We start from the raw sequence: 24,687 nt of genomic DNA on the forward strand, positions 1-24,687 counted from the left end.
TCTTGAACTTGGTTCTATATAGTGTGAAAAATGTAGGTATGGGTTGACAGCTTATAGATGCTGTGGAGTAGCTCAGAATTCCTTGTGGCGGAAGGAAAGTGGTGGAGTAGGAGAAAGGCGCCAATGTAGAATGGTTAGATTCAGGATGGAAATAGTATAAAAAGTTTAAGGTTCCTTAGGGACCGCTATTTATCACTTATGTGATGTACTTTTTGTGGCAAACTCAAGATGCTTGGAATGGTTAGGGTAAATCTGATATGGTTTGATAAATACCGGAAAATTTTGTAAAGATGAACTGTCCCTAAATCGTTTTACTGGTGTTTACATTGTCTCTCCTTTAGTTGAGTCCACTTTCAAAGAAGTTGCGCAGAGGGTAATATAAGGGACAATACCTTCCTATCCTGTTACCTGTCAATAGATCATTTATTTCTTCCCACTGCAAGCCATCCCAATCTCCTATCTTTTTTTTGCTCCCTATTTCCAGTGATTCACTAGTTTAAAATCACTGCACCTAAGCCTTTCTTGCAGGGAGTTTTTTCTGAGTTATGGACAAAGTAAGAGCTTTACAATTGGACCCAAAAATATAAATTAAAGCATGATGTGAGAGCCAGGCTTTGAATTGCATCTTCAAAAATACATTAATTAAATGTATTCGTGTAATAATGAGTTGTACAGTACACACACACACGCTTTCTAAATGGCCACCTGTCCTTGAAAGCGATATTGATGAAGCTATATAATCACAGTCATTTCAACCCCAGATTATGTGCCGGAGCGCAGGGAGCCTGTCCTTGGTCTTTGATGAGTCAGTAGGAAGGTGTTTAAGGTGTAGTTACCTAGGACTGCAGGCAGCAAGTGTGGTGAGACAGGAGGTCTCTTCCACTTGCTCTGTTGGTAGATAATGCAGTTACTGAAGTCTGCTTGTCAGGCACTTCTGCGAGTATCCACTTTAGAAACATACAGTGCCCTCTACATACCTTTCAGCCGTTAATAAGTATTTAGCAGATACTTTTTTGTGTTACTATCACAAATTTAAAACAAACAAACAAAACTGATTTGAAGGACAAAACCACAGGACTTGTATTTCACTAAATTCATACATTTCTCTTGAAAAGTAGACCTAATTAAAATGAAAAAGGTGGCATTTTGTTAATAAATTCCTCAGTTTAGTTTAAAATAATTCGGAGTAAATGAAGAAGGTTTTTTAAATATGAATTGCTGAAAGTTTAGGGGAACAGACAGAACTGGCCACATTACTAGCTGAGCATTTGGAGCTAGAGTAAGCTAAAGAATCTTTTGATAGTTGTCTACGGTAGAGACAGAGGTGGTTTTTTTATTATTATCGTTTTATTGTAGTCATCTGACTTCAGTTCAATGCTTAGGTTTGAAAAAAGTAAAATGGTTTATTTTCTCTTTCAGTGTATGAATAAAAATGAGGTATGAGATGATGAGAACTACTATTCATAAAGTGCAGAAGGGCTTGGTGATGAGAAACGATCAATATTATCTCTAGCTACTGAGTTCAATCACGTGCGTCCAGTAAATCAGGTCACTTTTGAATGCAAAATGTCATTAGATAAGCTTATTTATGTCTCCGTAGCATATAATATTGCTTTATTTAGTAGAGGATAAAGACACAACTGGGGGTTAGAGCGTGGAACAGAGGGAAGTATGATTTAATGTGGATTGGAGCAGTAGTTGGACAACGTACGTAACCCAGCTAGAAAATTGGATAAGGTCAGCGAGGAGTAACTGAAATGCTTTGCTGACTAATGTACAAGGACCTCAGCAGCAAAATAGAAGAACTAAAACAGTTGTTATTGGTATGCAAATAGTTTTTTACAGCTTTACCGGAAATATGGGTAAGTGGCAGGCAAGGATGGAATAGAAATATTACAAGGTATGTTCTGATCAGGAAGAATACGCATAAAAAGTAAAGGTTAATGTGAAATAACTTTGTACGTTTATGATGAAACCGTGAACAAAACGAGCTGATTTGGGTTCACGGTTTTGTGCACAAGGGGAAAAAATACTATGTAAAAGGTAAAACCCAGGTGTACCTGACTGGTGGATGGCAGATAATTTTTCAGCATACAGTCTCTGAAAAAAATAAGAAGTCATGGCATTTGCAGGGTAGTTCTGGTAGACAGTATGACATGTTCTGGTAGACAGTATAACATCTTCTGGTAGATTTGGGGGGCTCTGTTCTGTGAGCTCCATGTGTAGTAATGGCTCCTTTAGTTACCTGGAAAATGCAGAAAGAAAGATTAAGTGGTCAAACTGAGCCATGAGGATAGCATGGTTATTGAAGATCATCATCTTACTACTCTCCATGGCAAAATGGTACCTGTCTTAAGTTTTTGGGAAAGAGGACAGAGTAGAAGTTGGGGGAAAGCCCACTGGCTAATGGGAAGGAGGACATGGAAGTGAAAATCACTGTCACTACCAAGAAGGTGACAGCTACACACTGGACAACAAGCTCACTAACCCTCCTGTCAGCATCCAAAGACACAAAAGCAGGGTCAGAAGACTCAATTTCTAAATATCACAGCTCAAGCTCCCAATCGCATGCGTAGGAGAATATATAGTCTTAATGCCACCGGAGATGTGTGTACTCCTTTTGCAATACGGCAGCAGCAGGAGCAAAGATGATGCCATGATGAAGGAAGGATTTACAGCCAGCAGAAGGATCTCGTTTAGTGCCCTTGTAGAAGGTTTTGATGCCACCCCTGGAACACCATGTGCAACTCTGATAACCCATCTCTAAAAAGCATGAACCTGAGCCTGGAGCAGGCTCAAAAAATGCCTGCTAAAATGAGAAGGGGGCTCAACAGCCTGTTTTATGAGAAAAGGCTAAAAGAGCTTCTCTTGTTTAGCCTAATGAAATTGAAGTAAAATAAATATATAAAGGGGCTAAACACTAGGCTCGGAGAAGATAAAAAATAATATTGATTTAAGACCCATTCAAATAAAATCAAGCTGAAAATTAGAAGTGTGCTGTTATTCATTGGAGGAACGAGCCTTTCAGGAGATTGTAGTTGGGGAAGAAGAAGCCTGAGTGATTTTAAAGTGGATGCTAGGGAGTTTATGAGAAGTGTTTCATGACCTGTTTCCTGTGGCAGCACTGGACTGAATTTGATGAGACATGACAATCCTACCTGTTCTAGATTTTAATGAAAATCTTTCTTTTTTTTTTAAATATGAAATGGTGGCTGTGTGCATTTTAATTTGATTACAATTTCCATTTGAAAATGGCTTGATTTAAGAAAAAAAGGAAGGACACCAAAAACAGATTATGTGGTGAATGAGATGCATCATTCACCATTTTCTGGAAAAATAAAAAGATGTATAAAATTAATAATCTGACTAAAAACATGTTTAGACAGATATGTCTGGGGGCTAAGCGTGTCATATCATTTAAGAATAACAGCAGAACTTTTTTCTGGGTTGAGCTGATTGTGACGACCTACTGAGAAAAAGTCTTTCTTTTAGAAGATAATTTTTTGTTTTCTTTTTTGGATCATCACTTTAGATGCTTCTGTGACCTTGGTGAAACCAGCTTGACTCTAAAGAACAGAATCCAGGCATATGGATTTTCCAGTTGTAATTCTAATCATTAAACATAAACAGTGCAGGTGATTGTTTTGTTTGTTTGTTTTTTAAACTTGTTTAATCTGCAATAATAAATAGTCTAGAAGCAAAAATGGATTTTACAATCATTGGGGTATTTTTCTTCTGCATGTATTTAATAGTCAGTTTAATATGACCTGATGTGATTTGCATCTGTTGTGGAGTGAGCGTGTATTTCATTGTAATGACTTTATTGGTTAATTTGACAATTGATAGATTAAATCTTGTTAAATAATGTAGGATGAGAATGACCCTAACTTGAATGTTGATACCAACATTCCTGTTTCAGTATTGAAAACTTAAGTTGATTATTGCCAGAAATAATGTTCTAGGATTTTTTCCTCCAAATCTGGTAGATCTCTTGGTGATTTCTAAGCAATGCAGCAAAAGCTAGAATTAATACAGCAAAAGCATATGTCCTAAATTTTTACATCAACATATATCTGATACATAGATTCAGTTCTTAGGCATTGTTTTTTTAAATATTCAATCAACTAACTGTGTTAAAGTGTATGCTTTTTTTTTTAATTAATTGGACTACATTTTTATAACTGCTGGTATGTGCATTGTAAGGCATAGCACTGAACTTTTCGTGAAAAATAGAATCTTCATACTTGAGGAGCTGAAGTTCACTTGTCACTTAACTACATCTACTAATCCAGACGAGCGACTTCCACAGTGAGTGTGTGCTTTTCAGTGGAATTTCAAACCTTTGTGCCTTTGAACTGCAAAAAGTGCAAACAAAATTTTTCAGATCAAACCTCCTTTTTGACCTCCAGACAAACCAGCCACCACGTTTCATGCAAATTTTAAGTAAGAAATTCCGATAATCCATCATACAGGACAGCCTACAGATACGTTAATCTGATTAGTCTGTATGAGTATACTGAAAGGATTGTACTTGAAATTAAGTGAAGTGGAGATGCATCTTTGCTGTAGACAGATGCAGATTTTTATCTGTTCTCTCTTGTGTCCTTCTATATCAAGCAGCTTCCACATCAAATGCTCAGTTTGTGGTTATGGAGCAGGTTACAAGCCTGTAGTTGTGATTGATGTTTTATTGCTATTTATTATTTATGTTACTGTTTTGCCAGGTGCTGTAGAAATACAGTGCAAAAGGAGGGAATGCATTTTCCTCAACTAAGACAGGAAATGGTTATAGTCATAGGGAGGATAAAAGAGACAATAAAAGAAATCTTGATTTTTATTTTTTTTTTAATTTTTATTTTAATTTCTGCCTAATCAAATATAATGGTTCCTTGCTATGCTGGTTCCAGAACCAATTTTCTGATGACGCTGGTTTCTGGTCGTACCGCTGGCTGTCAAGCTTAGTGCTACTGGCTGAATTCCCTCTAAGTCACTAGTAATGCTCCTTGTCTTTTCTCCTTCCTCTTCTTTTTTCCAGCCTTCCCTGCCAGCACGGGCTTTGTTTCCAACTTTGAGGCCAACTTGATTAGGTGTCCCCTGGGACGTCTTTATCCTGATTGACCTGAGTGTGTTTGCAGCATGACCTGCAGTGCTGCTGAGCCTGAGAACATGACACAAAGGTGTCTGCAACAATTCTGCACAGAGCTGGCATGGAGGGAGCACTGCTTGTGCACTTGGATTTCACATGTCATGTGCTTATAGGTCATAGGGTGGGAATCATCAATACAGGAAAGCCCTTAACAACAGCCTTAGAAATACACAGAATGTTTAGAATGCAAAGTACTTCCAGAGGATTGCCATGCCCTTGACAATTGGTTACTGTGTGTAATTATAGCATAATGTAATTATTCCACTAGTCATCTTTATCATTCTGTAGTATGGGAAGCAATAAAGTCTGCTGTGATTCATTTTTCAGCTGAAAAAGCCATCTCTGTAAGCATACTACTGAGCAAGAAAAGCTACTGTTGCGGTACAGTCAAACAGACAGTGTTTATTATCCCCACCCCCTGCCTCCCTAGAGTTTTACTAACAGCTTACTTAAAAGCAGGTGCTTGATTTAATCCTGTTAATGCTATTTACTCTCTCTGTACAGAAGAAGGATGGCCCAAGATAAATCAATAACAGAGGAAGGGATGATGTTAGTTTAGGGATAAGGCACAGTTACAGGAAATGGGATAATACAGATTATCGCTAGCAATTTCAGTTTCTTGGGGATGCCTTGCAAGGAACCTTTGTCCGACATTACTAGGCCAATTTATTAACTCATTGATCCATGACCATTTATTTCTGAATACTTTGTTTCCCTTGTCCTTTTTGCTTTATTGATTTCATTGTACAACCCTGCACTTCATCTAGAAGTCAAATGTATGATGTTTTTGTTTTGTTACCATTTGTGGTGTCACAGTACCTGTGAGCCCCATATGTTTAGGTTGTTTTCTTCTATGCCTCTGTCACTGTCCTCTGTTTTGAAAAGAGCAATTCCAGAGCGGGGCTGTGCTCCCCATTTAGGCAAAGGCTCTGTTTTCCCTCCAACACCAAGATGCTTTGTCAGAGTTTTTGAAAGACTGGTCAGGGACTCCTGCCTTCCATGTATTGTTTCTGCAGGTTGTGAGCCTACATCATTCAGTACCTTCTGAGAGTTGATTTACACATTCATGTCCTTTCACAGTCACTGGGAAAAAACTGAGTAAAAGACGTCCTCAGGGGTTAGGTAGGGTATATGTGTCTGTACGCGTTCTTCCCTTTCCTCCTCCTCGTACTGCAATGTACAGGTTCAATACTGTGCTAATCACCATCTGGCTTAGTCTACTCCATCCAGTTGTTTCTCCTGATAATGCCAAGCCAGAGGTTGATGTCGTCTTCCAAGTATTAAAAACAGGGGCCTGTTTCAGAACTGACCAGGAGGATGAGTGTCTCTCCTGCTGTTGGTGAAAGGGCAAGCTGGCAATGGGAACCCCAGTTACCCTGGCTGTCTGTCAGGCCAGGAGGGGTCAATGTGGGGTACTTGGAAAGGTAGCTGGAGGGACCATGTTTTGCTGCAAGCCGGGCAGAGTATGGCTTTCATTGTGGAGATGGTGTTGGATTTTTTTTGCTTTGGAATGTGGTTGTCCTAAAAATGGCCTGGCCTTTGCCACGGCTTGGCTGGAGGGCTGAGGTACTGACACAGTGGTCCTGTCTGAAGCAGCTTTTTGACCAAAAGGTTTGGGCATACAAGTTAAGTTATGAAAAATAGGAATGGGTCACTAGAGAATAGGAAAAGGCTGCCGTTGGGAGCAATGGGTTGCTGTTTTTCTCACAATTTGCATTTTATACTGCCTTTATTTCTGCTTCTGAGTTAGAAATCTAGCAAACTGGTTAGTGAGTTGAAACGTGGGAAATCAAATAGTTGAATATTTGGCATAGAAGAGGAAAAAGTGAGAGCTGTGTGGTGCAGCAGGAAAAGCCTCTCCGATCCTTAACCGCTAAAAAAGCAGGAATATCCTCTCCGATCATTAACGTCTGTTTGAGTCACCAGAGATTTTCAAGGGTGGGGAATGACACACAGTGTTAAATAGCTATTAGGTGGACTGCTTTTAAAGAAAAGAACAATGGATGAGAAGCAGGCAGCACATCAGCCTTCTCAGGCTGTTCACAACAGAGTGATTGGCAGTGGCTGACAGTGCTTGCAGGATTCCCATTGAGATTAATGTGGTATGTAAAAATAAGTTATCTGAGGGCAATAATTCATTATTTACTCAAAGCATATGAGATACCATGAAAAATGAAATGGGAGATAAACATGGAATGATGCAAATCTCAATAGCAAATCCAGCTGTAGTGTTTGGGACTCTCTTAGTGGCTTCATACTTTCACAGGTATGTCCTCTGCTTTGCCAGCCCTTGGACAGTCTGCACAGCAATGTCTTCTGGCTTATGTCTCTATTGTCTGCTTATTGCTGCCCAAATTCTTTATTTATATACATTGTTTCTAATCTCCCATGTCTTCAGAAAGAAATGATGGAATCTCTTGAAGTATAGTTGTTTGGCCCTCAAGTCTAAGAGGGTCTCTCGAGAATTGCAGAAGTCTCCTGTCCCCCAGATTACAAGCTCTGCACCTTACACCAGTGTTGGCCTAACAGCTGTGACAGAACGTGAATGGAGTTACTGTGGCCCCTTTGCGATGATCTGTAGATAAAGTAACTGTGCTTTGTCAGCTCAAAAATCTTGGAGAAAATAGCATATTTTCCTGAAACAAAGGGAGATGTTGCTCTTAGTTATTTCAGCTCAGCAGGAGAAGGAAGCTTGGTTCAATGTTGCATCATGCAAAGTATAGGTGTTGGTTGAGTTCTGGTTGCAGACACTGGTGGTGATGGAAGGTACTGAAGATATGGCACGAGATAATGTGTATAGATTTCAAGATAAGTTACAGAATGCTAGAAGTTAAGAGAGGATGTGGCTCAAAGTTGAACGTTACCTGATGGAAGTGAAAAAAACCCCTCATCCCTGTGTCTCACCTTAATTTAATTTTTGCAGAGATGCTTCTTTGAGAGTACAAAATAAGAAGTTTGGGGGATGGCAGCCCTACGCAACTACATCAAGCATCCTAATGTTGAATAATAACAGCAATCTGTCACACAAACATATCAAAATAATTGGCTGTGCTTCATTGGTAATGTTGATCAGACTGCATGGCAGTACCTTCTGTCACCAAAATGATTTACAGTAAGTGTGCAGATGTTATTTACAGTGACCTACTAATTATTTTTGAATAAGGGACTGCATTTCTTCTTGCACATGATAATCTTAGCTCCTTTTAAAATGATCTGTGTTCGCTCTCCACCAAATTATTTGGAACAAATTGGTAGTTAATTAAAATGTCTGGTGCTATAGCGCTGTTTAAAGTTCAATATAAGCAAAATTATGGCTGAGCTTGGTAGGAATGAAGAAGAATGCTACTGCTATCAGAAGAGATGTGTTATGGTCTTTCACAAAACTTCCCAAACACAAAGTTTTTCCTAATGGTGTATTCTTACCCAAGTCTAAGTGGTAATTCTCTTCTACTTCCATTCTAACAATCTAGCCAAATCCTTTACTTGCTTAATTTGAATGCATCGATCACAGTGGTTTTAGGGTTTTTTCCAGTGAATCCAATAAAACCAATGTATTTTACATTCCACTAGACTGCATGCAGGTACCCATTTTAGTGTCAGACTGTCACATTCAAAAAACTGATTGAAAGCTGCAGTTTTGAATTTCATTTGCGTTACATGCACAAAAAAGTTGAAAAGAGTTAAAGTATCTAGGCAACAAAAGTACTGACTTCACATAAAATATCTAGAAGTGTAACAATGGTTCTTCAAGTTTACGTCAAGAAAGTATTAACTAACTATCTTCTTTCACTTAGTAACAATATAATTTGATCGGAAAAACATCTTTTGCTTTAAATCTGCTGCAAAACCATTTCCACTGTGGGTCTCCAGTGTGATTCATTCAAATGAAAAAATAAGTGAGTTGCGTAGTTCCTCTGTTGTGTTATTTTTATTTTTACTTGATGCAGCATGTAATTCTAGAGTGCTTAGTTTTTGAAATTCCAAAGGAAGCAAAAGCTTCTATCATGGCTAAAATGGGGATGCAGAATAGATGGCGATTGCTACCTTTTTATGCTAACTTCCTCGTTTTCCTCTAAAAGTCAAGGTGAAGAAATTAAGTATTAAAAATATTGTAATATAGGAAAAGCACAGATGTTCATGTAAGGCTGTGCCTTCAAAAATTGTGGAGGAGAGGTAGGTGTATGCCTTAAGCAGTTGTCTATCTGATTAGGACCATGGCTACCTTACATGTCTATATCACGATGGTTCTTGTTGCCATATAGACTACCTCTTCAGTGCTTACTCACTTATTTTCACAGTGCATGCTAGAAGTGTTAATTATTGAACACTTACAATAGAGACCAAAACTTGCAGGACTAAGATGGAGAGAGGCCAAAATCAAAGCCTAACACCCACAGAAGCTAGGAACCTTTCAGTGCCCAAACATGACTGTGGGGCTGTGCACTGACAGCTTGCCCAGATCATGCAGGATTCCTACTCCAGCATCAGTGGCTGAACCCTTAGTGGATGAACGTTGTCTCATTGCCTTGATCACAAGACAATTTCCTTCTGGATCTTTTGGATGTGGATTATAAAACTGAGGACTGGCAAAGAGATGACTAATTTGCAACGAATATTAAAAGTAGGGCATTGTCTCCAGATGCCGTGGGTGTACAACTAGTAATTAGGCAGACATGGAATGGAAGGTGTAGGGCGAGTTTTTGCTTGTTTACAGGAAAACTATTAAGTGTATGAATAGTTTGGAATCTTTTGACGTTTATGATCTGCAGCTTGAAAAGCAAAGCTTCTCAACGCAACTATTTTTTGTGGTCCAATTCAGGCACAGGACTGCCATCCCATTATGTAAGGAAAAGCACGATGAGTTCCTGCAAAAAGGAGAGCAGCTTTAATGCCTTCTGTCAGTAGAGAAAGGCTGCTTTGTATATACCACAGGTATTGCTTGTCTATAGGCTTTACTTTTGTGTTTTCTCTCTCTGGACACTAGGGATTTCGAAACATGAGTTTAAAGAAAGATTGGGAAAGAGAGAGAGTGTTACTGGGCATCACATGGACTGGGAATGTGTACTTAAGTAAGTCCTATTTGCAAGGGGGGATATAGCTGCATGAAAAAGACTTTGGTAAATATCAGGAGAAACACCTAGCAGGATCCATTGTGGTGTGGTACAGTTTTCTGCTGGAAAGAGGCAAAACCTCTGAGGCTTGAAAAATCTTTTAATTAAACTGAACACAACACTTGGAGACTGTACTGGAGCAGTACTTTCTCTTTAGAAAGGCAGACAGGATGACTGAAAAGGTTAGTTTAATCTCCATGTTTTATCATCCAAATAGTGTATTAATTGCCTTCCCACAGCAAATTCAGCCCTAGAAAATGTTTAGAAAGTGTTTTCTTTGCAAGTGTCCTCATACCTTCAGAAATATCTGACATTTTTAACAGAATGTGTTAAAGGGCAGTCACTAATGTTCATCGTTGCTTGAAACTGCTTTGCAGGGAGAAGCTTTTGAGTAGTAGAGTAAGGTCTGGCATTGATTTGCTCATAGGGCTGTTCTGTCCCTGCTCAGTGCAGGTGTAACCTGCCTAGCTGTGGACTAGGTCACTGGGAAAACCTACCTAGCTATGAACTAGCGCGTTGGCTTCCCAGGAGCAGTGGCAGCATTTCATAGAATCATAGAATTGTTGAGATTGGAAGGGACCTTTAAGATCATCAAATCCAACCATTTAGTTTTGTTTAGACTGTAAAACCCGCCAGAGAAGACAGAGGATTTCAGGTAGAGGCTAGGCTGAGTTTTGCCCACTAAAGCTTGATTAGGTCCACTCCAGTTTGCAATTACAACATTGGCTACGGTAGAGACATAACCATTGTCTGTGAACGCCAGCTGAAAAAGAGCCAAATATTCTGAAAACATCAGAATTTGGGGGAGTATGTATCTGCATATCTTGCTGTTTCTACTTGGATCCACTTCAGACTCACAGCTCAGGGAAGGTTCAGTCAAAATAATCAATATGTGTGGAAGGCTTGCATGAGCTAAAAAAAAATTAAAATTACCCCTTCAAAAAGTGCACATATAGCCCTGCTGAGCTTCTGATGTCTCTTCTCACAGCTTTTTGAAGCTGTAAGCTTTTTTTAGATTTCTGATCAAGATGCACAAGCAGGTCTTGATTTCTTTTTTTCTCTTCTTTCTAACAGTAGTAGTTTAAAATAGAGGGTGGGTAGAATGAAGGGAAGCAGAAAAGGAGAAGCTCCCAGATGTGATTATGTGTTAGAATAGGACGTTATGGGAATTTTATATTGTGCCTTATTGTCCTGAGTATTGGTATCGCTGGATGTCAGGTCAGGTTCACACAGCAATCATGTTAGCCTGTATAACTGATGGGAAGCTCAAAGCACAGCAGGATGCTTCTAAGCCTCATGCTCTGTCTCGGCAGCAGTCAAGGAAATGGCTTGTCTTGCATCCTTGCATGTTCCAGATAATCTGCTAGGCCAGTCTGCCCTCATGTGTGCACCCAGCTCCTTTTGACACTTGCATTCGTATTTTAGTGCAATATGTAACTCTGCTTACATTGCTGCATTCAGCTCCTGCAAACCAGTTACAGCTCTTTGCACAAATGGCTGTGGCTTGCATTTTGAATTATGAATGTGCCCTGGCTGTTCCATTGCCCTTTGTCAACAACAGATGCACGAGGCCAAATTCTGCTCCAAGTCACATGGGGGAAGATCACTGGATCTGATCTTTCACATAGATGTCTGTTGAGGGTAATTCACTTAAGGCGTACACTACAGCATTAAAAGAGATCAGACTGGGACCCCTGCTTTCTGGAGGTGGACATATATCCCTTAAAATATAACCTACCCAGTGGACTGTGACTGAGCACAGCTCACAGGATGGTTAGTGGAGTGGGTTCTGAACAGACCCTGTTAGAACAAGATGGTGACTGCGTAGTGCCCTTCACGACGTCTGTATCTCTTATGCTGTGTTAGCTTGCCTTTGCCAGGGACCATAGCTGTCTGTAAGGAGAGCTACAAGTGGCACTGGTAGACTTCAGAAATCTCTGTCACTATATAAACCAAAGGAATATCCTACTGGGAGAGACCTAGGCTATACCAATGCAAAAATCTCTTATTGCAAAGCTCTGTCTTGCTTGCAGAGTCATTGCTGTTAGTTGGCTACACATTATTTATGTTGTTTGATGTAATGTTTGTCACCTGTTCCAAGCTTGAAGCATTTCACATGTGAAATGCAAATATTTTCAGGACCGTAAGCTGGATATTCCAATTTCTAATTGAATGGTTCCCTGAGTAGTTGTTTATATATCATGTGGAAAAGAGAGATGCAGAGAAGGATGTACAGCCCAATTGCAAGGTGTTCTCTGTTTCTAAACCTGCAACCTCTGCCTATTTAAAAAGTAAGCCTTGAAATATACCTGGAAGACAAAACTGGTTTCCAGCTTACCAAGTTATGAAGTGCTTTCAGACCTAAAGACTGAATGTTTGTTCAGCAACCTCACATTTCAATTCAGAGTAGTTGAAGCCCTCCACAAATCAAAAATGCAGCAACTGTGTGAATATGATGTGTGACCTTTTATTATTCAAGAATCTACCTCAGTTATGCGGAAATATAGCAAATATTCTGAATTTCCCTTGGAAATGTGTTCGTACTCAGTGGAACACTTGATAGTGATGAAGTCAGAACTGCTCTGCTGGGCAATGGTTTAATTTTCCTGAGCTTTCCCTTATGTCTGTCAAAATGTCAGCATGTCAATTACTTGTGTTCGTTGCTCTCAGATGATTTGGTGATCTTTGCTGGAAAAGGACTGTAAAGCTAGGTGGTGGAGGTGGTTGTTGTTATTATTTATTTTCATTGCTGTTAGCTTTACGATATCACTTGTTGAAATACAGAACAATTTAATTTTCTTTTTAATTTGGGAAACCTGTTTCTACTGGTCTACGTGAAGATTAGGCATTTGCCGCTATTCAATCTTTTTAATTCTTGGACCCATAAAGTTCAATTCAGTACACAACACTATAGCTAAATAAATACCAATGCGCCCTTTGACTTTGGCACCCTTTACAAGATTGGGACTTCTGATATAAGAATCTGTGAAAGCATGGGATAGGAACTTTCCTCCAATTATTTCCCCAAAGCAACATCTCTTTCATGTGTTAATTTTCTGCTTGTAGTTAGCATGGAGTATTTATGTTTAACAACAAAGTATTAACTTCACTTTGCATTACTGTTTTTTTGGTATCCTATAAACATATAAGCAGGGCGTAGACCTGGTGCAGGTCTACACCTGGGAGATACCCACTTTTCAGCGATGTAAACCTGCTGTCTTTCTCAGGCACCAGCACGTATTGGAAACATATAATCCACCTGTCCCAGATGATCTGCCTAGAGAAAGCGAGAGAGACATCCATAAATTTAAATTAGACATTCCCTTCACAGAGAAGAAGAAATATGACTGGAAAGAAGGTTGCAAAACTGAAGGAGGAGGAAGAGGGGCCAGGCATATCATTTAAGATGTTGAACACAGAAGCTGACCTGAATTGGGCTCTGGATACATATAGTCTAGCATTCTCCTTGAGATCTATATGAAATGATCCTGGAATAACGGGGTATTCTAGACAATGAGTAAACTTCACCTACAGAAAGTTTCTTCTACTCCTTGTAACGTTCAGCTCTTACGCTGAGGCTAGAGGTTTTAGAAACTGTCAGACAACAATAACAAGGGGGAAAAAAATTAGCGTTATCTAGTCACATACCTAGCCAAGTTAGAAGTTAATACAGAAATTAAAGGCAGCCAGCTGTTCATAAAGGAATACTAACAAGCAGTGGGAAGTAATCAGTGAGTTTCCTGAAGGGAACTAATCTTGTTATTTTCTTTAATACCCCAATGCCAAAAAGAAAAATGAGCCACTGAATTGATAGCACACACGTTAGAGCTTCATCCACAATAGGAGGATATTTCTCTTTTCAATTTGCTGTCTTCAGGTAATCAAAATCTTTGGATCCCTTTGTACTTTTCTTCTACATGTAGGCAAAGTTGTGTGAAAAAGTACCATTTTTTCTGAATATAGCTCACATGTGGGACCTGATCTCAATTAATTCTGTCCAATAATCGATATCTGAGATGCAGCTCCACTCTCACGATCTGAATTCTTTTCAGATCAATTACATATCTCTCAAACTAAGGACGTACTGGTAGATACTAGTAGAGGAGCAAGAATTCTCGAACATGAAGCCTGTCTGAACACAAAAGGAGAGACTAGCTGTACTGATCATATATTTTTAAATAAGCGTAATGATTGGAAATGCCTTGCAGGGAATTTTATGCCATCCAGGTTAATACCTCTTTTGCTGTTTTCTATGCATTTTTCACAGTCACAGTGCCTTTGGGTCTCCAGGTTGCTGGCAAAGGATCATATTAATATAGTGTTTAGGATGGCTAAAATTTGTCACCCCAAATCCTTGAAAGCACCCCAGTACAGGCCTTTCTGGTTTCTCCTTGTTTTTCTTACCTTGAGATGAATCTTGAGAATTGGCAATCAGTCTGGAAACAGAAGTTGATTCAAATACAGTGTCTGCTTATTAACTTTAGTTCTTTAGACTGTCTGTCATCCTATGTGATAAAAAGCAAAAGCTGTTAACCTGAAGCCCTTTTAATTTAAAAAAAAAAAAAAAAGACACAAAACCAAAAACCTGTTTCATTACTGTGCATAAAGTGTTGTGGGATTTGAAATGCATGTAGCCCCTCTTCCTCCCTCCCACCTCATAAAAGCCGACATCAAATGGTTGAACTGCAAGGAATACTGCATGCCCTATTTCTTCAGCTTTGTGGGGCATAGGATTTGTACTTGGGGTGGCTCTTCTGTTTTTTGCTTTATTTCAGGAGAGTGCTTGACTTATTTGCATTGTCATTGGTGCGAGTGCCAAAGATAGTATTACTTTTAATATGTGTTTAAGTGTACTTACGGTCTTTTAGAAACATTACACTTTTTAGTTTTGGTTCAAAGTGTATCCAAGTCAACAAAAAAGACTTTCATGGACACGACTGGGTAGTGACTCATGCTGTCTACAATCAGTGACATGTGCTTCCCTTCTGTCAGAGACCGGTGCTATTCCAGTCCTCTGATTTCCCTTACGCAAGCTACCTCATATCTTCATACATAAATGCACACAGATAGAGCAGCAATTCCTGTTTCCAAGTTACTTTCCAAGAAAAGCAAGGTACCGTAATCAGTCCTATCAATAGGTTAGGATCCAAAGGGCCTAATCAGCTTGGGTAGACAAAAGCTTTTCACAGTACTGATTACAGAGGGAGCCTGACCATCAATTAAAACTCTCTCTGAATCTTTGTTTTTCAGATAAGGAAGGGCACGTAAGGGAAATTTTAGAGAGGATCCAAAAACAGCAGGTGGCTGTCACTGCTGCACTGTGCTCAGTTTTAATCATCAGATTGGAGAAATAACACGTCTGGGTTGCACAGGGATGTACAAATGTAGGTCTAGTGTTTAAATGCCAGGAATGGGTACGGAGAGATATGGGTTGTATCCGACAGACCTTTCTACCTCGTTTTTCTCACACAACACTCTTACCTTTCCCCTTTCTTACTTAAAAGTTTTAAAAGACGTTAGTGGTCTTCTGATAAAGGTGTTGCAATGATGTATAATTTATTGCACTTTCTAACATCTGGGTGAGTATTTAAGGTGTTTGGTTTCATTCACCAAACTTAATAAATCAGAAGAATTTGTTGTGGTACAAATAAATACTGTATTTATCCAGAAAGTGGAATGTTAGCTGTGCTGTTTGGTTTTTGTATGGGTTTTTTGGTGTGTTTTGGTTGTGTTTGTTTTGTTTGTTTGTTTGTTGTTGGTTTTTGTTTGGTTGTTTGTTTTTTTTTTTAATTTGTGAGGGTTTTATGCTTGGGTTTGGTTTCTTAGATTTAGAAACCTTTGGTTTTCAGATTTTCAGTTTGTTATAGGTGGCAAAGAAGGCATGTTGGCTTTCTTTGGTATTGGTCAAGTACCAACTAAAAAGACTCATATTTTGTTCATTTTAAGTAATTGCCATGATTTCATGAACAATAGGCTTTTCTTTTGAAAGGGGCAACCTAATTAATGCAGAAGAACTCTTTCATTGCTGCTATCTTAACATCAATGTATGGTATAAAAAAGCTATCCTCCACCAGAAGCCACATGCTGCCTCATTAAAAACAAAAACAGGAAACATTTTATTTACTTTGAAAAAGACCGTATCAAAATAGAAATAGGGGAAGGGAGGAGAGGCTGCAGCTGTTGCAGTCAAAGTTTCAACTACAGAGCTCTTCTTTTTTTTTTTTAATGCTTGTCAGATTTGACAAGTTCATGTAGCTTTTGGTTTGTGGAGGTGTGCATATGTTTACATATATTTGCTGGTTTTGTTTCATGCCACCAGATAGTACTTGTTTAATAAACCAAGTGGTGTTATATAAGGTTAGAAGTGATGGTCAAAACTGAACATTCTTGTTTTTTTCAGTAATGGGGCTGTCACTTGAGCGTGGATTTCAGTTATCTGGCTTCCAGGGCATATGCTTCAACATGATTAATAAATTCTTTTAGTTAATCTGAATGGCAGTGCCACTTAATGTGCAATTGGATGAGTCAAAACGCCATCCAACCCAGAACTGAGGGCCAAGCAATCTGTACAGTATTAGTTTTGTGCTGATGCCAAGCAGTCAGCCAGATTTGAGTCCAAAACCTAAAAGAAAATGCATTTTACTTAATCATGTATTTTTGGCTATTTAAATATCCAAAATCATTTTGACCAATTACACATATTTGTTTTGTTTTCTACTACAAAAACCAAAAGGCAATTCATACAATTAAGCTGATAAAAAAAAAAGAAGCTGTTCAATACTTGTTGTTCAACAGCATTTGAAACTCCCAAAAGAAATCAGTGAACTCGACTGCTTTGCCTTCCATACTTCTATCGTACCCTCAAAAAGAAAAAGGATTCAATTGATTAACTTCTTGCTGGCTTGTAATTCATAGACATAAACCAGCTCTGTGGTTTTGATGCCATCTTATGACATCATTCTCCAGTAATGTATGGCCTGTAGGAAATCTATGCAGCTTTTATGCCTACCAGTAGCTCAAGCTAGATGTTCTTGTTCTGTCTTTCTCTTTAAATGTTTTCAGAAACCTCATGTAACAGTTTAATCTGCTCCGTCTTTATCTCATGCTAGACTTGGTTTCCATTCTGGGAGAGTTCTTTTGGATCAGCTGTGAAACACTGGGCCAACAATAAAGACGACCACTGTCTGGATGACTGCCATCTCTGCAAGAAATGTTTCCCAAGCTAGTGTTTTTTCTTTCTGATACTCACTGAATCCTCTGGTCTCACACCACCACCCTCCTATTATAGACAAGGTGGTAGAACGCAATGTCTGTTAAACTTGTTTGATTATGCATCCACATATTTATCTTCTTGGCTAGGCCTGGTCCAAGACCTGCAGTCAGACCCTTTGCTCCCTTTCTGTTCATTGATGCCTAGTCTAGAGCAACACTTTGCTTTGCTTGGATCCATGCGTGCTTTCTTTCAGTATCAAGTGAATTGAGTCCAATTCCGAGTGAAAATACTTGTCTGCATATTTGGGTATGGAAATGTTTGGGGGTTCAAAACATTCAGGTGACTGCAGCTACTATGTGAAGAATGTGGAGTTTTGAGGTTTTCCTCAAAAATGGGCAAAAGTGGAAGAGGATGCCAGAGGGGTGAAATGACTGAAATCCCCCAGGGCTATAAATTTACATTAAAACGAGAGAGCTAGGAACCCTCTACCTCCTTGCTGCTAATTGACCCCTTCAGGCTCTCTGAGGTGGAAATATCGCATACCCATATAGCACAAGTAAGGGAAATATATGTTAGGGAAGTCTGGAGCACATGATGCATGGAGAAAGGCTGAGGGAAACTGCTTTGGTCAGCTTCCAGAAGAGAAGGTGAACAGGAGATCGTATTGCTGCCCTCAACTTCCTGATGCGAGGGCAGAGAGAAGAAAGAACCAGACTCTTCTTTAGGGTAAGCAGAGATAGGAAAAGAAGGAACAATCACAATGTGCAACACAGGACATCTTAGTTTCATACTGTAAAACAAAATTTCACAAGAGTGGTCAAGCACTGGAAGAGGCTTCCCAGAGCCATTGTGAGAGTCTCCATCCTGGGAAACGCTCAGCCTAGACTGGAAAGGGCCTTTAGCAGCCTGAGCTAATCTTACCTACTCTTGAGCAAGAGGTTGGACTAGATAACCTTGAAAAGTCCCTTCCAACTGAAATAGTTCTGTAAATCTACAGCTCTTACTTAGTTGGTGTGTGAGATATTGGGATTGACTGGGTGCATTCCTGTTTCAGCAGGTGAGAGGGCAGGTGAGGTCTAGGGGAAGGAGAGTGTTTAGAAACACCATTTAATTTATATAGCTTCCTTAAACTTTATTTGTGTGTGCTGTGGTTTTGAGAGGCTCTATGAGCTGTCTCCCTTCTTCTCTTTTAACTTGAGGATATATGGTTTTCCTGTGTCTGCCCTTAACGCTACCTAAGTGCATCTGTATTGAGATTGATACCTCAAAATTGAGCCTCAGCGCAACAGGAATTGTTAGCGGACTGAACTGGATGTCACTGGTGCACTAAGTGAGCACAGCCAGACACAAGCTTCAAAAGACAGGCTCAAATGGCTTGCCATAGAAGGGTCTTGGAGGTAGAGTACAAATTAGGATATCTTATGTATTCTGTCCTAATTATATTCTTATGTTCAGAAAGATTAGAGAAAGAACAAACATCACTTTCTTTTAATAAGAGATTAATAAGGACATTGGGGAATGGACATCTACACACTGCTTTCTTCAAACACACAACATGCTGTGATGCATAATATTTCAAAAAATGGGAGAAGTGCTGAGATGTTCAGATTGACATTTCAGTGCCTGTCTGATTTCAGTGTCTGTCTGAAATATAGGGTTCAATAATCCTATTATGTGTGTCTGGCACACTCCTCCTTCTTTAGCAATGTGCCTCCTATAACTGCTATAATAAGACAGAACAGCCAAAGCCTAATTCTGTGTGCCTCATCCTATCATTCAGTGAAGTTATATCGTCATCGGATGCAATCTATTGTTTTCTTTCCTGCTGTGTGGTATTGATTTTTCTAACCTTTCCTAATGTTAAATTTGCTTGGCTTTTTTAACTTTCTTACCAAAGGTTAATGTTATTAAGTTGAGCAGGTATCTATAAAACTACAAGCATTATTGCCTACCCTGCGATTGTTACAGTGTCCTTTCATTAAACCCTGGCTGCACTGGAAAGCTCTGTCCTGAAGATTTTTGTCATTCGGGAATACAGTGAAGGTTGACAAGAACTGCGTTTGAATTGTCATCCAATTCTGTGGTATAAAATATTGGATTTGATATGTCAGGAGCAACAGATTTATCTAAAACTCTCTTGCCATCAGTGAATGTGAACTGCACAGACATTAATTCCAGCGAGGCCGTAAAGAGGATGCAGGAAGATGCGAGTGCTGCTGCCTGTCCTCTTCCCCAGTACGGTCTGACCACACCAGTCTCTTCACCATTGTCGTGAAAAGAGCAGATCTAAAATCTCTGCCAATTCCACAACTGGCTATCTGCTTGATGTGGAAAGAGAATGAGAAATCACACTGTAATTTGAAGGAAGTGGTGGCTTTAATGGTGGCACGCTGTCAACATTTTTCAGTATGATCTACAGCGGTACTTGTATAAAGTGTCAAATGTGCAGACAGTGAGTAAACAGTTTCAGGATACCACTGTTAAGCCAGGTTTTGGTTTTAGTTACTGCTGCCACAGTACCATCCTTATATCAATATCACGGGTACAGTAAACTGCCTTTAATGAACTGTGCATTTGACATCCCATTTACACCTTTAGATCGCATTTCTTTGATGTATCTTTGAGGCCTTTTATTATGAATATGTGCAAAAGACAGCAGCAGGGCTGAACATAGGATGTCTATTTGTGGTGTGTCACAGCTTTCTTCTGGAGCTGTGGTAAATGACCTTCGGTGCTCTCTAGCGACCGTGCTGATGTTATCTTTCCTTGGTAGTACCTTGTAGTTCTGAAATATTTTCTTATTGAAGAACATCCTGAGAAGCAAGGCAACAACCATCCTCAAGCAAAATGTTTTTAATAGTAGAAAGCATAAAATAATAAATAATAAAATAATGTTAGCTGTTGTAGATCATAACTCAAAAAAAAAAAAAAAACAACCTCCAGACAATTTGATTTTCCCTGGGTGGAAGGCAGAATTGCAGCCTACCTGCAGCTGCCAAAACCTGACTGTCCATGGAGGAGATTGGGACTGCAGGAAGGAATATTTCAAAGTCCTGGGGGAAAGTGGGAGTTAAATGTTTTATTTATAAATCAGTACCTATAAACTACTTCTGTCAGCACTGTGGAGCCAAGGAATGGTCCTGGCAAAAGATAACAGACCTTCCTTTTCTACTGCTAATTTAAGAGCTGGTAACGCAGGTTCTGTCTCTTCTCCTATGCTCAGCAGTATCCGTCCCTGCCATTGATGTAGTCTTCATCTGTCACATTCTCATGCTGTTCAAAGGTTGATAGTGGGGGAGGTTCTGTCTCTTCACAGTTTCTCACAGCTTGGTCTCTCTTGCCACTATCAATGCTGATAACAAGACTGAGAGTACCTCTTAGTGAATGAGACATCTTTTCACTTAGAGGGGCTTTGATTAACAAATTCTCTTCAGTAATTTTCGGGTCCAACTGTGAGCTTTCTGGGTGAGCCTGAACATCCCTATACCTTTCACAGGCTCCCTTGGTGTCTTTGGCTGGCATTGCACAACTCACAGGTTCATTACAGACTCCAGATGGCTTGTGTCCCTTTTGCCTCTGCCAGTTTTATGTTTCGGCCTTTCCTGGTGAAAAGTGGAGACATGGCAGCTCTTCAGATTGTTTTATGCTTAGCACTGAGTCCAGGCTCCAGCTGCATTTTCCCCAGCCTCTTCATGGTGGCAGCTGCATCACTTCTGCAAGGGAGGTCTTTGATTACATGTACTGATGCAACTATATGATGCTTCACATCTGTGGGCTGTTATTGCTACTTGAAAAAGCATTTAGAGCAATATTGGGTGTCAGAAGGGCTACTACTTTTGACCAGGTTTCTTTTCAGAAGTTTTTGAGGAGGTAGAAGAAGTGGTATAATAAAAAGCATGGCGTTATCTCCTCCCTTATCTCTTCCACTTCATCCAAATCCCTTACTGCATGATGGTTTTGTTTGATTTGTATATGCATTCTGGCTGTGCAGGGAAGCATTTCAGTGATAGTGTATGTCTTCCTATTGGAAGCTTATTATTTCGTTGCATACAATCCACTACACTGCATCCATGCACTGATCTGGAAAATTTTCACTTCTGTACCTTTATTTTTACCACCATGGTAGAGGCAACTTTAACATTTTGGGTTTTTTTTTCTAATGTAACAAAATAATATACTTTATACACACAGGCACACATACAAAGATTCTGTAGTCCGAATGCTTTTCTCTTGTCAGTTGTTATTGTGTAGAGCAGAAACGTAAAATCTGTCCCATAAATACAAAGCTAGGAGGCTTTTAAGGGGACCTTGAAGTGGTAGGAGAGGGAACCTCTAAATCCAGTGTGTATGGTTCTTATTTTAATTTACGATGCTGTACGGATATTTTGTATCCTTGAAACCTCTTTGAATAGTGACTTTATGTGGTAGATATACTCTACTTTTCCTTATTCAGCTTTTTATCAGAGGCTTAGGACTTGTGTTAAGGCTCAATTAAGAAATATGTACTCTTGCTCTTCTCCACTTTAACACGCGCTCATCCGTATTACCCCACTGCAAGGAAATTGTTGTTGTATCATGGCAAATTAACTAGTACAACTGCAGTGGTTCCAGGAAGCTTGAACACTTTTGTATGCTTACATTTATACAGATTTGAATATATGTAACAGAAATGTAGTAGTGGTAGCACCAGAGAGGACAGTCATTTTCCTGGTACCTGATCATGGAAATCACTGATAACCCAGGGCTCACTACACCAGCACTTGTCCGTCCAGCAAAGCATAGCAGAACATGCTTATCATAACTCACGAATGTACTCAATGGGTTTTGAATATCTACTTCTGTGCCTAGCAAACAGCTGGGACCTATGGTCTTTGGGCTCTGTAAGGGTAATAGTCTTTTACTTAATTTTGCATCTCCATGGAGAGACTTTGAGTTGTTGACTGCAGTTAATTTCACCAAAGACAGCATTAGTTCTTACAATTGAAACATGACTGACTTTTTTTTTTTCCTCTCCATTTTTCTGCTTCTTCACTAGGGATGTGAGTTAATTGAGACCATGGATCAGGACCTCACGGATTTCACCAAGTGCCTTCAGATACTCCAGAAAAAGATAGAAAAGAAGGGCCTCCAGGTAAATGCAACACATCTTTTGTCTCTGGATCTTAGTTATTACTCTTCCTCTCAATGTATGTAAGTTTATGTTTTAAGTTTGCACTGAAATGAAACAATATTTTCTGCAGCCTTGCCATTCTGTGGTTTTGCCATAATTTACTGCACACCTTGTAAGCATTGATGCTTCTACTAAAAAGAATTACACAGTGTGTCAACGAACAAGCATTGGCTTTCTTAAAAGGCAGCTTGTATTGATTTCTGTTAATGAACTACCCAAAGTGCAGAAGAGCTGTTGTGGCTGGTGTTCAAAGCAAGAATCCCAATTCAGCATGTAAATATATTTTCAAGTCTTGGCACACTGAGCCTTGATGTTCATCTCCTTCCTCTCCCCTCCCAAAGGTGAGATGGGAGGGGGAATCTTATCCTGCCAACATTACATATGGTGAGCAATATCTCCTTCTGCAAAAGGTTCCTCTGGAATCAAAGGGAACCTTTGCAGAGCAAGCAGTGCACTAAACTTAAAAGGAGCCATATGGAGTTGTCAGCTGCTCATTTCATTGGAAAGGCAAAGGAGGCAACGTTCCCCCTCCCCTTCCGCGGTTTGGTTTCAGAGGCCTGCTTGTTTTGTCTCTCTGAGATGTGAAGTTAAAATTCCATGGGAATTTCCAACATGATGAGTCGATGGCAGATGTGCTCTTGGGATTGCTGCCCTTTCCTCCCCATGGAGCAGTCCCTCTTAAGGACTAAGCTCTCTCTTCTGCTCTGTACTTACTGGTGAAAGGAATTGAGAGAAAACAGCTGCTGCATCCTCTTACCAACGGTGAGGGCAAGACTCATATAAGAAAATGAAAACAGCAGCACAAGATGGAAGGACATGTGTAAACCTCCTCTTTTGCCATAGTCATCGTAGCAGGATAGGAAAGTTGCCTGTCTTTCTGAGATCACTTGCTCTCCAACAAAGCAGCAAGAGATGGAAATGCAAATACCGCTCCTTCTTTCTTCTCTTCTCACTGCAGATTGATTAATAGTTAACCAGGTTTTGCTTAAGTTATTTTGAAATGTCTTAGTGTTCTAAAGGAAATATATGTCCATGGGACATTTCATAATGCTGTCGCACAATGCCCATCTGCAATTGCGTCTCCTCTTGCCGCCCTCAATACATGCTGCTGTTCATCAGGGTTTTTTTTCCCATCAGTATTGACAGAGATTGCAGAGTTTCTCCATAGACTTCTCTTATCTGTCTGGCTATGATCCAGGAAACTCTTTATACCATACTTTAGTTCCCCCCCCTATAATTTATCATGACAAGAGCACAGAGGAGTGTCTTGCCATCTAGGACACAAATAATAATGAGTGCTGTCAGAACAGATGAGCCACCAACACCTAGGATTTGTTTTGACTTTGAGAAGTAAGGTGCTTCCCTCTTAACAGAATTACCCTTAGAATGAAGGAGAACTTGAGTGTTTCCAGGATTTGGTTCATTATCAAATCCCAGCTATTGCTATAGAGGGATTATTTTTTTTTAAGCTATCACAAGAGGTTTTATAATGAATAATCAATATGTGGTTAAAATAAGAGCAATGGGAACATGACAGCTACAGATGTGTTTCAACAATAAGTAGCCTATTTGTAAAACTTTGAATTCTTTGATCACTCTCCTAGGTAAAGCCCTGTTAAGTTGACTAAAGGATACTGCATTGTAATCCTTGATGATATTTTGTAAAGTACAAGCCAGAGCGTAATTGCAGTAATTGCGTCAAGTTCATGCCAGTGCACTAAACCTAAGATTTCAGATCAGTTATATTTTCATGCTGTTACATGTAAGATGTGCTTTAAATACAATCTGAGTTTTTCAGAGGTGCAAGAAGTAACACAAATATGTTTTCTAAAACTAAATACCATGTTCATTAAATCTTAGCTGCTTCTTGCTTGCAGTGTCTGTTCCGTAAAACACAATAAGATGCTATCAGCTGATTTATGCACACTAACTAAAGCATACATTTCTATTTTTGGTCTTCTGCATTTCCTGGCAGGAGTTTCAAGAAGTCGTCAATTTAACTTAGGCAAATAATAAGTGAAACTTAAGCAAATAGAACCCAAAATTG

At 39.5% G+C, this 24,687-nt stretch overlaps 1 protein-coding gene across 1 annotated transcript in view; it reads left to right on the forward strand.

Annotated features, from left to right (window-relative positions):
- Positions 1 to 24,687, forward strand: part of TPK1 (thiamin pyrophosphokinase 1) — a 260,187-nt gene that overhangs the window by 110,583 nt on the left and 124,917 nt on the right. The window contains exon 4 of the mRNA XM_009889432.1: positions 22,506 to 22,601. Coding sequence (XP_009887734.1) covers positions 22,506 to 22,601 — 96 coding nt within the window. The remainder of the gene's footprint in view (positions 1 to 22,505; positions 22,602 to 24,687) is intronic.

This window comes from Charadrius vociferus, unplaced genomic scaffold (assembly GCF_000708025.1).
Source record: "Charadrius vociferus isolate BGI_N301 unplaced genomic scaffold, ASM70802v2 scaffold97, whole genome shotgun sequence".
Lineage (NCBI taxonomy): Eukaryota > Metazoa > Chordata > Aves > Charadriiformes > Charadriidae > Charadrius > Charadrius vociferus.